The sequence below is a fragment of the Sphaerodactylus townsendi genome, linkage group LG16 (assembly GCF_021028975.2).
Source record: "Sphaerodactylus townsendi isolate TG3544 linkage group LG16, MPM_Stown_v2.3, whole genome shotgun sequence".
NCBI lineage: Eukaryota > Metazoa > Chordata > Lepidosauria > Squamata > Sphaerodactylidae > Sphaerodactylus > Sphaerodactylus townsendi.
Window position 1 is genome coordinate 30,468,420 of NC_059440.1, and position 11,674 is coordinate 30,480,093.

The following is an 11,674-nucleotide window of genomic DNA, read 5'->3' on the forward strand; positions in this document are numbered from 1 at the left end:
CGGACTTCCTTATGCTTTGCCAAAGGTCCCCTTGTTTACAGAGCTTCCTAAATATCACAGTTTCGTTGGCCAGCTCGTGGTTGTCTGTCTGGTTGCTGCACTTTTTCTTCACCCGCGTCCGGGTCAGCCTACCTTGTTCAAATATGCAAACCACCTATGGTAAGAGGACACCTGGTGAGCTGAGATACCAGCTGGGAGCATACGGTGTTCTCGTTTACCTGCCAACAGGTAAAAGTCACCTTCCAGAGAGTCGAAGGAGGCAAGTCTTATCCACCCTGCGCCGGTCCCCGCTTGGCAATCATTAATCCCAGATTTTTCACATTCCTGGGCACTGGCGTGATACGGGAAAATGATCAACGGAGGAGAAGGAAGCGGGGATCCTCCACCGGCAATGCAGCTGGCCGGCAGGTTGGCCCTTTCGGTTGCGGGACTGCTTTTGCTGACTTTGGCATACAAGTACTATCGGTCTCGGGGGTCTGCCAGCACCCTGGGAGGTGGTCATGCCGGAACAGGCGCTGTCAAGGAAACAGGGCCAAAAGAGCAGCCGGCATGTGACGGGGCGGACAGAGAGACAGCGGGCCAGGAGCTGAGGCACAGGCGTATCTCTGGCAAAGGGGTAAAGGAGAACGGCGGGCCAGCCAATCCAAACATGCACCTGGGCAGTCCTGCTGCCATGGTAAAGTCCACACTGCAGTATACACCTGTCGGCAGAGAGGTGACGTTTCTGAATGGGAAAGAAGAGAAGGAGGAGGAGGGAAAGCAAAGAAAAGAAATTAATCATCAAGGGACTGGATTGCAACCAGACAAAAAGCACTCACTGCCCGAGACGGAGGGGGAGGCGGCAAAGGAAGAAGAAACTGCAGGTACAGTTCTGAGCAACGCAGGTGGGGCTGGGACGGCGGACGGGGTTGCTGCGACGCAGCCAAGAGGGAGGCCAGCTTCTCCAGGTCTGCCGAGCGAGGGCTGGGACAGCGGCGCTTCTCACAGTAACCACAAGGGGCCTAGTCTGAAAGATGACCTTTGCCCCCATCCTGGAGACCAGCAAATAGGGCAGGATCCTACAGATTGGAACAGACCCCCCTCAGAAAAAACGGTGGGGCAGGTGTTGCGAGAAGGCATGAATCAAAATTTAGCGCAGATGCAAGGAGCCCAGGTGGGGCGGGAGACCATCCAGTCGTTCCAAGCAACTTCTGACATGGGCCTGGCTATAAACCAGTACAACAGACAGTCCACCACTGCCTATACCTTCTCCTCTGTGGCAAAGGTCCAAGTAGAAGAGAACATCATCCAAGAGAGGCCAAAAGGAGTGAGTTGTGGACAGCCGTCTTCACCGGAGGCCAGCTTGCGGGGCAAAGTCTACAACTACTATGTGCAGTCCATCTCAAAGTCAGTGTTGAATGAAACATCCTCCCATAAGACTGCAGCCACCCAAACATTCTGCAGCCCATCTAGCAGTGGCCTGTCCGGTGAGCTGGAGGCACTCCCGTGTCCAGTGACAGCCCAGAATTTGACAACAGAAGAACAGGAGAGCAGCACTACTTTTAAGGAAGGCCCAGCCCCAGTTCCTAGTGCACTGTTCCCACAAGATAATGCAAACATCATGCAACATGTAGACCAGGAAGAGACTGCTGAAGACACAGCTGGCCACCAGAAGCCTCCAGAGATAGGGCGTGGCTTCAGTCGGAAGGAGAGTTTCCATAAGATTGCAGAAAACCCAGAGCTTCAGGTACAGATGGAGGGATTTGGTTCTCCAACACCTGAGAAATCAGACTGTGGCATTCCCGATATCAGTCCCACCCACTCCCATCCGGTTTCTTCCCTGGCCGGGTCTATGCCAATCCTCCAGGCAGACAAGACTGTAGAGCCCACCGTGAAACTTGTGGCTGGTGCCAAGTTCTTCAACATCCCGCTGGACTCGGAGTCCTCCATAGACATCCACTTGGATCTAGGGAACTGCTATGAAGTTTTGTGTATGGCCAAGAAGCAGAAATTGGAGAAGGTCCAGGAAGCAGTTTATAAGGTCATGAGTGAGAATTACCTCCAAGTGCTCCGAACCCATGCGATTTACGGGCGCCTCAATGCATTGGAGAGGGACCTGATCCTGCAGAGAAGGTTGCGGGGCAAGAAGTATGTGGCTGTCGCGGATGTCAGCTCACAGGATCGCAGTCACGGCACAAGCAGACTGTGTTACTACGATGACCAGAGCGACACTTGGCACCCGCTAACATACGTGCCTACGGAAGCTGTCTCCAGGGGTTGCGCCGTGTGCAGCATGTTCAACTATCTCTTTGTGGTGGCTGGCTGCGAAGGCCGAGGGAAGAGCCAGAAACCTTCCAATCGGGTCTTCTGCTACAACCCACTGACCAACATCTGGCGAGAGATCTGTCCTCTGAATCAAGCTAGGCCCCACTGTAAGCTAGTAGCCCTAGATGGCTGCCTCTATGCCATTGGGGGAGAATGCCTTTACACCGTTGAGCGCTATGACCCCCGGATGGATCGCTGGACTTTTGCAGCCCCATTGCCCAATGACACCTTTGCTGTGGCCCACACCGCCACTGTGTGTGATGGGGAGATCTACGTGACAGGGGGTACATTGCGGTACATGCTATTGAGGTACATCAGCCGGTCAGACGCCTGGAAGGTCAGCTTGACCGGAGGGAGCAAGGACAGGACCACAGAGATGGTGACCTCCAGCGGTTTCATCTACCGCTTTGACTTGAATCGCAGCATGGGCATCAGCGTCTACCGCTGCAGCGCCAAGGCGAAGCTCTGGTACGAGTGTGCCACCCACCCCATGCCTTTCCCAGCTTGCTTTCAGTGTACCGTTGTAGATAATCTGGTGTACTGCATCAGCCGGCAGTTCAATATCCGCTTCTTCACAGATTATGTCTCGCCGCGGTTTGGGACCAAGGAATTACAAAATTTCCCTTCCCCGAGAGGGACCCTTTTCCCCGTGACGCTCGTGCTGCCTGACAGAGGGGCGGCACAAACGAGGGTCTGACGGCAGCAGCGGAGTCCGCTGGGGGGTCCTGAGGAGGCAAAGCCAGCTAATTCCACGGGTTCTGTACTGACAGTCTCCTCCTGCTAGCTGATTTCCACGCATCTGTCAAGGGAGATGGAGCTACAAGCGGGTTGGCAGCGTCTGTTTATTTTGAGATACTTAAATCCTTGTAAATTTGCATGCAAATTAAACGCAGCCTTTGGGGTCTTGGACAGTCGCCAATACAGGCCTTGTTAGTGCAAACTTAGGCAAACTCTGCCTAGGCTGGATGGCATATGATACTGCCACACGTCGTCATGGTCTGGAATGCTGTCGATGCCTCGTGCATAGTTTTTAAATCCTCTGCCCTCTGGCACCCTGCTTTGAAATACAACCTCTGGGTCTGATTTGCAGAAACCCCCACCCTGACCCACCCCCAGATTCCAGATCAGGACGAGGCTTTTGGACTCTTCAGTGACATCTCTGAGTTCCTGGGTGGGTATAAGGAAGGGCCCCTCCCCTCAATTCATTTTGTTGGAGGGGACATATTCACACTGACTGGTAAGAACATGTGTAGAGTATCTTTCCTTCCACCTGCATAACCAAACCCTGCTCAATATATTGGGAATTGTCCAGGTTGCGTTGGTCTTATAGATCTTTGTGTGTGTGTGTGTGTGCGCGTGCGTGTGCGTGCGTGTGCGCGTGTGTGTGTGAGTGTGACTTTCTTGAGCCGTCCTTCCAGGAATTACAACCTGCACTAGATTAAAAAGGAGATCTGTTTAAATGACCTGCCATGCAGGGACAGGCATAATTAATTAATGCTTCTTAAATCTGAAGTCCCCACATAAAGGCCTGGAAAACTCATTTATTAATGCTTTTGTTTTCATCATCAATAGTACAAGCTTGAAAGATTTGCAGGCAGAGATTAGGCTGCCTAGTTGAAATCGATATCTGGAGTTCTGCCGTACTTCTTAGAGCGCTCGGTCCCTTCTTTGCCTGGAAAATCTGCCCTCCTGGTCTGTTCAAACTCATTCCATCCTAACTACTGAATGAAGTTTTCCATAGACCTTTCAGTTGCATATAGAACATGTAGTGTTTGACCATGTTCTATCCCTGACAGTCTGTCTCCACCAATAGGAAGTCTGCTTGCTTCCCCATGAGACCTCAGCAGCTCACCCAGTGGTTGGGGTGGGAACTGCAAGGTTTTATAACCTTTTTAAAAAACCTATCAAGTAGCAGCATATTTATAGCAATTTTGTTGGTTTTTCAAGGCCAGAGATTTGCAGAGGCGTGCTGCCATTGCCTGTCTCTGCATAGCTGCTGTGGAATTTCTTGGTGGTCTCCCATTCAAATACCGACCAAAGCCAACCCTGCTTAGCTTCAGAGATCTGACAAGATTGGGCTAGGCTGGGCCACCCAGGTCCAGGTGTGTCAACTATTACCTGTATCGAATCCCTTAACTGTTTTTCAGAGTTTGACTGTGAAAATAAAACCAATAGCAACAAAAGACCCCTCTTTTTTAAAGCAAACACAGCCGCTGCTGCATCCTTTAATCTAAATTTTTGCCGCGTAAACACACACTCCGGTTTCTTCCATTACTGTAAGTGACTCAGATTGGATAATTAAGACACAAAACCTGCCATAATCATTAATGTGTTTTACAGCCAAGGGTCTCAGAATGCATTTTCATCAAAGCACCACCGATTATTCATCCGGAGTGCCGATCCCAGCAGCTGCCATTTCCCCCCTTCCAACCCACTGAGAACGCCAGGAGCCTTATAAAGGCTCGGTAATTGTGCGGGTTTTGATTGTCTACATAAGAAGCGTCCTGCTGGATTGGACCCCAAAGCCCAGCTGACTCAGCACCTCGCCTCTGACTGTGGCCAGCCAGATCTCTTTAAAAAGTCAGATGTTGGACGGGTTTTGGAGCAGAGCAAGGCAGGTAGGTCCAGGGCTGCCAGTGCACAGGGGCTGCTTAACTACAGTGGTGTAATGTCAAGCGGGGAAGACGGGGCACGATGCCGGTGCAGGGGAGTGGCAGGGGCGCAGGACGCAGGCAAGCCCCAGGAGTAGTTCCTCCTCACTCCGCCCCTGCTTGGCTCACCCCTGCCCCAAGCTGCCCCCCGTCAGGTTCAAGGTGGGACTGTGGGAGGAGGCACCAGGTGAGCAGACCCCCTCCCCCTGCAGTGGTCTTGGTTGAACAGGGGCTCGGCTCAGCTTTCCATGGCAGCAGCCCACTAGGATCCCACCTGGTAAGACCCACCCCTGCCTCTAGCCCACATGCTGCTCTTGACCATGGAGTTTTCACTCCTTCTTTAGACAGCTCAGCCTTCACCTGCTCAGAGTTGCCTGCTCTGACTGGGAAATTCCTGAGATTTGGGGTGGTGCTTTGTGGGCCGGGGGGGGGGGGAGGAATCGGAGGCGGAATGTCAGCGAGAATCTGTGGTGCACCAAAGAATCTTTCTTCACGGGAACTGATTTCTGTCTCTTTGCTGACTGAGATAATTTAAACACTGGAACTAGCACCCTTCTTCATGCAGAGGGGATCTCCAGCCTCCAGTTAAGGCCCTGCACATATGCAAATCACTTGCACAGAACTTAACCATTGGTCCCTCCAGCCCAATATTGTATTGTCATCCCTGCAGTTTTGGCTTTAAAAATCCACAGTCTGATTTTGCTTCTGCCTTCAGTGAACTTGTGATTCTTCATTTCTGAGCCACCCTGCCTGGCTGAATTTGTCCGGTGAACTTTATCTGTGTGGTTTGAGCATTGATAGATCTCCGTTCCGCAGGCCAATGACATGCAGAAGGTGTGTTCAATGGCATGTAACAATCGTACACCATGAGTACATACTTGAAACAAAACTTGAATGACAAGAAGTCATTCTAGGTGAAACAGATACATTGACAGAAATATGAAGGGAAAACGGGGGGGGGGGGGCCTGAAGGACTTACAGGGGGGCATCTCATTCTTCTCTGTATCCCCCTCCCCTCTGTTTCCTCTTTCTCTTCTCTGGCAGCCCCCATAGCCCCTCCCCTTTTTCTGTTTCCTTCTCTCCTTCCCACCCACCAGACAACCTACCTGTTTCGGGGGGGGGGGGAGCATCTTCCTTCTACCCTCCTTCCCTATCCCTGCCAGCCTCACCCTGAGAAAAGTCTGGCACCGTGCCCCCCCCCTCCCCGCGCACCGCAGGCGCAGATGGCTTTGCTTTACAGAACCTGAGGCTTGGAAGACTTGACAATATTGTAGTGGTTTCCTAGCAACTTCCGGCAGCCACTGAGAATTTAGTGGGCATTCATTTCTTAAAGCTGCAGGTGCTTTTTCTGCTTTTTTTGGACAGAGGGTATCCCCTGCTGCTGTATCCCCCCCCCCCTCCCTCCCTCCCAGATTTCAGATTATTCTGCAATCCTGGATTTGAGGTTTGTAGCAAAACCGGCTTGTGTTGTCCTTAGCTCCCATTTGCAACTCTGTCAATCATGTCCTCTATGGTGTAGTTTGGAAATAGATATATTGATAGGAAAAGATAAAATGGGGACTGTTCCCTCATTCCTATGCATGTGTCTGGGAGAATTTGTGTGCAGATACTTATACGAGGGTGAAAAAGTGCTCTAGAAAGGGGCATCAGTGGTGTATTTAAAAGAAGATCCCCCCCACCCCCACCTCCGTCTAGTCCTATCCCGTCCCACTATTTGGCCCAGCAATTTCACTGTTTAGCTCCATGGTGGCGAACCTTTGGCACTCCAGATGTTATGGACTACAATTCCCATCAGCCCCTGCCAGCATGGCCAATTGGTCCATGAATGCATCGTGGTTAAAAGCAGGGAAGGGCACATAATAGCAGCCCTGTCATACTCACTGTGAGTCAGTGAGTATGAGCCCTTTCAGCCCCTTCCAGCATGGCCAATTGGCCATGCTGGCAGGGGCTGATGGGAATTGTAGTCCATAACATCTGGAGTGCCAAAGGTTCGCCACCACTGGCTGCATGCTGGGCCCTCAGTGTGGGACAGGCGCACGCGGTGTCTGGCTGCAGGAGGGCACGTTCCCAGCCGCACCGTCAGGCCGGCTTCCAGCTCCACGCAATAGCCGGCGCAGTCCTGTCGCCTGTATCTCACATCCTCAGAAAATGTCTTCAAAGCCTGCCCAAACAAGTTTAAACAAGAATAAATTGTGAAATAATACAATAAACAGCGCCGAGCTAAGTGAACTGCTCCCATTAAAATGTCAAGCCAATTACGCAAGGAGAATCACAACGTGGCTCCGGCTGCGCAAAGCAAAGACAATGTCGCATTTGGGGAGAGGTTTCCACTTCAATAAGGCAAATAATTGTAATTCACAGGCAGCGCCTCGCTGCACAGTCAGGCCGGAGATGCGGAAGATCATGTCCACCGATGTTCCTTTCCCTGCCACTTCTGTCATTTGTCAAAGCTGGTAGGAGACTTTGACCAGCTCTTCGGAAAATCCCCCACACCCACCCATCCGAGCATGACTGACACTCATTTCCGTCATTAGGGTTTTCCTTCATTAGGGTTTTCTTCAGCCTCACTTTTCCTCCAAGGGACTTCAGGCAGCATGGGTGTGTGCCCCCCCCCCATTGTACAGGCACAACCACCCTGTAATGTAGGTTAGTCTGAGAGAGAAGAGTGGGTGTCCCAGGTTCCCTTTGACAGCACCGTGGCTGAGTGCTGATTGGAACCCGGGTCCCCCCAGTCCAGACTTGTCACCTTAACTCTTTCTTTCTTTCTTTCTTTCTTTCTTTCTTTCTTTCTTTCTTTCTTTCTTTCTTTCTTTCTTTCTTTCTTTCTTTCGTTCGTTCGTTCGTTCGTTCGTTCGTTCGTTCGTTCGTTCGTTCGTTCGTTCGTTGTTATTTATTTATTTATTTATTTATTTATTATTAAATTCTGCATGACCTGTCCAGGCTGAAAAAAAGAGTCAATGAGAATCACCAGTGCTGTCCACAAAACTGTTGTGCCTGTCTTCTGGACAGGCTATTTTCCATTGGTCTGAATGCTAGCCAGGAGCTGTGTCCAAATTCCAACTTCCAACAAGGATTCAGACAGGCAGCAACTGGACATCTTCACTGGGGGGAGAGCCACACACTGCATTAAACACCACAACCACCACACTCAATTCCTACAAAACCACAACGAATACCCAGAGAAACAGAAGAGGAAATTATTTGCTCATCCTGGGTGACAGGCCTCTCCAAGAAAGAAGCCAGGCCAGAATCGAGCCCCAGCGGGGTGCCGCTATGGTTCCCTCAAGTCACCTGGCTCCTGCAGTACCCCATGCAGCCACCTGGTGGGGCTGCTGAGCAACCACCATCAGGCCCCACAAGATCCCGCCCCCAGCCTGCAAAGGGACAGCGTGGCACAGAGGATCCGCCCTCTCTGCCTGAGGCCATGGCACTCAGCCTGCAGCCACAGGGTGAATAAGGATCCCGTGGTGATAAAGGCAGCCTTCCATGCTTGTTGCATAAGGAATCCTCTGGGGTTGTTTCCCTGCTGCAGTTTTCCTAACAGCAGAGGTGTATCCAGGGTGGGACAGCCAGGGCATGAGCCTGGGGCGCCTCTTGAAGGGGACACCCTTGGCCGCCTGGCTCCCTCCCCACTAAGAACTCAACTATGCCCAGATGGGTCCATCCTTAAACTACAGACTCCGCCTCCAAAGTCATGTGGACCTTGGAGGTGGGGCTAGCAGTATAAAGTTGGACCCTGCCAGGCCAGGCCTGCAGTTCAGTCCTGGGCTGGGTCTGGCCAAGTTCAGCATTAAACTGTGAGCTCAGCCTGACCTGGTACAGCGTTGAGCCGCCTCTGAAGTTCACAGGGACTTTGGAGTTAGAGCCTGTAGGTGAGGGAGGGGGAAGGCTGCAGGTGAGGGAGGGGGGAAAGGTGTTTCCAGTGCTTGCACTTTCCCCCATATACACACCCTTGTACTCCCCCTGGACTGGCCGGGGTTACTCCTATTGCCCTAAACTGTGGTGGTCGACAGTGTCAATGTTGTCTGGTAATGCAAAAAGCCTTCCGACATGAAGGAAATTCTCCGGGAATGTCAGCCAGCACCTCCAAGCTTGGCGAGGTCAGTGTTAATGAAAAGATGCTATCGGGGAGGCTGGAACTCCGCCAGGCAAACATAATTAGCTGTATTTGTAGAAGCTGAACCCTGGAGAACCACGAGGGGGGAGCAGGGACCACACTGGTGGTGGGGGGAGAAGAGAGGCGCAGAGAAAGGGAACATGCCCCCCCTTTGTGACGGTTTTGGAACAAACAGGGCCATTTGGAAGATTTCCAAGGCAGAGAAATGGCGGGCTGGATGACTGTTTAATTAAAACCTGCCTGGCGCTGGGACAGAAAGTGAAGGAGCGCAGCCGTAAAACAGGCCCTGGCTCTGGTGGGCGCTTTACACACCGCCTCCTGGCTGACCCGCTTTCCGAAAGTCACCACCAGCGTCTGATTCACCGGCTGTCATTAAAGAGAGAGAGAGAGGGAGAGCGCCTTGGTGCCGTGGTGATGGCCGTGCTCCGCCATATCAGAAATACAATCCGCCAGGTGACGAAAACACACGTTTGTTTATCCTTTGCATGGAGGACGCTGGGCCAGGGAAAGGAATGCCAGATGCTGGGTTTTGCCCCCCCCCCCCCCCGTCCTTTTGGGCAATTAGTGAAAGCCAGAAGGGGAAAAAAATGGGCTTAAGGTTGCAGTGCATTTTTAGAAAAATGGAAAGGGGCAGGTTTTTCTTCCAGGCTGTTGGGGTTCCCCGGGACACAGACTGGGGGCCTTGCAGGGTAGAGACAGGGTCCTGACAGGAGGGAGTTTCTGCAATGCGACCCACAATCCACCTGGTTTGGCAAATCGGGTGATGCCCCAGGCCAATTAAATGCTATTTGTTGCTGAAAGAGGCCACCAAGTTCTCCCTCCAGATGCTGAGTGGGTCAGGCAGGTTCTTTTGGATGGGAACTGGGAGCAGAGCGATTGGGCCGGGCCGGTGCCCAACCAAGGTGGCCAGCAGATGAATTGCTGGGCCCTAGGATCACGGTCAGTGGATAGAGTTTTGTAGGGGGTGCTCTCTCACCCTGGGGTCCAGGTGCCTGCAGATGCCAACACAGACCCTGGATGGGCACTGGGATTCTCTGTGGAACACCAAGGGAAGGTGCAGCACTGTATAGGTGCAGATCTCTATGGTTTGGAAATTAGTTGTTATTCCAGCAGCTGCTTCCAGGTCACTGCTTGACCTGGGATGGCCCCCCTCCTGGTGAGGCCTGAAGATCTCCTGGAATAACAGCTGATTTCCAAACCATAGAGATCAATTCCCTGAAACAAAATGGCAGCTTATGGGAGTGGATTCTGTGGCTTCACCCACAAATGTCCAGGAGTCTCCCAACCCCAGGCTGGCAATCCCAGCCTGACCCCAAACATGGCTGCTGTGGCCAAGGGTGAGTTGGCAGGGCCAGTTCTCTGCCCAAGCAGCTCAATGAGGAGAGGGCACTGACCGGCCACCGAGGCTCAGCCAGCTGGCAGCAGCCCAGGAGGGAGCAACTGTATTTCCTTGCCCTCGCCTTCCAGCTGTTGGCTGGGCCCAGAAAAGCAGGAAAGGGCACTGGCATCAGATTGCTGCTGCTGCTGCAAGGAGGAGGAGGAGGAGGAGGAGGAGGAGGAGGAGGAAGATAACCTGCCGGTGGCAGTGAAACACTTTGAGCTGGCCATTTTCAGCAGCATTAATCCAAAGTCTCTGTAAGGTGGAAACAGTCGGTGATCTCCGCCGACACTGCCAGAATTTGCAGCCTCAGCAGAAGTGCCCGGCTTTTTACAGTTCAATCTTCTCTCTGCTGCTTAGATGAATAATCTTGTCATCTTTCTTGTTGTCACAAAGGAGTCTGGCGGAAATCCATCCCCCCCACCCCCGTCCCCAATTGCATCCCAACCTTTCGTTGCAAGCCTATGAAGGTCGCTTCGATGAATGAAACTCTCTGAAATACAGCAGGTATGAAATACTGACCCACCGGAACATAAATGCAAGTGTGACACAGGTAATGAAGACAGGAAAAAAAAAACCCTGGCTAGAGAAGAGCATGGCTCAGAGCAACAGGAACATGTTGCTTGAATGAAATGAAGCCTCCATGTTCAGAGGCAGTGTAGACCAGAGGCAGGGTTCTTGCCTTCGGGCCTTCTTGTGGGTGTCCGAGAACAGTTGGGCTGCTCACTCTTGCTAACACAAAGTTGAATCATGTGAAACTGAGCCTGCCTGCATGCAGACCCTCTACCCCTGACCTGCGGCCCCTCACATTTTGCACGGTTATCTAGGTAGCTTTTATTTGAACAGCCTTGTTGTGAACAACCTTGGGCCCTAGTGGTGGCCATGCTAGTAGGGGCTGATGGGAATCGTAGTCCATGAGCATCTGGAGGGTGGGACACCCTTGCTCTACATGTTAATTCATCTGTGCAATCCAAGCTATTAATGTCATCAAATTCTAGCTATTTTAAATCTAGCCACCAAGTTTTTTTTAAAACTCACTAACTACAGAACCAAATTCAAAGGACGAAAAAGGATTTCTCTCTTCACATAAAAAAATCCACTTCTGGCCACGCCGGCCGAAGTTTATCAGCCAACGAAAAACAATTGCCCATACAGCACACATCGGTGTAATAGATCTTGGGCTTAGCTGTTCTGCTTTCTGTGCCAACCAAGCTCCTGCGTCCC

General features: G+C 51.9%; 1 protein-coding gene across 1 annotated transcript; it reads left to right on the forward strand.

The window, feature by feature from the left end:
- Positions 1 to 240: 240 nt before the first annotated feature.
- KLHDC7A (kelch domain containing 7A) lies at positions 241 to 4,487 on the forward strand. Its single transcript, XM_048519207.1, has one exon. The coding sequence runs from the start codon at positions 350 to 352 to the stop codon at positions 2,999 to 3,001; it is 2,652 nt and encodes an 883-aa protein (XP_048375164.1). The 5' UTR covers positions 241 to 349; the 3' UTR covers positions 3,002 to 4,487.
- The last annotated feature ends 7,187 nt before the right edge of the window (positions 4,488 to 11,674 follow it).

Coding starts and splice junctions, on each gene's coding strand:
- KLHDC7A (XM_048519207.1), top strand. CDS start 350: ATGATCAACGGAGGAGAAGGAAGCGGGGATCCTCCACCGGCAATGCAG.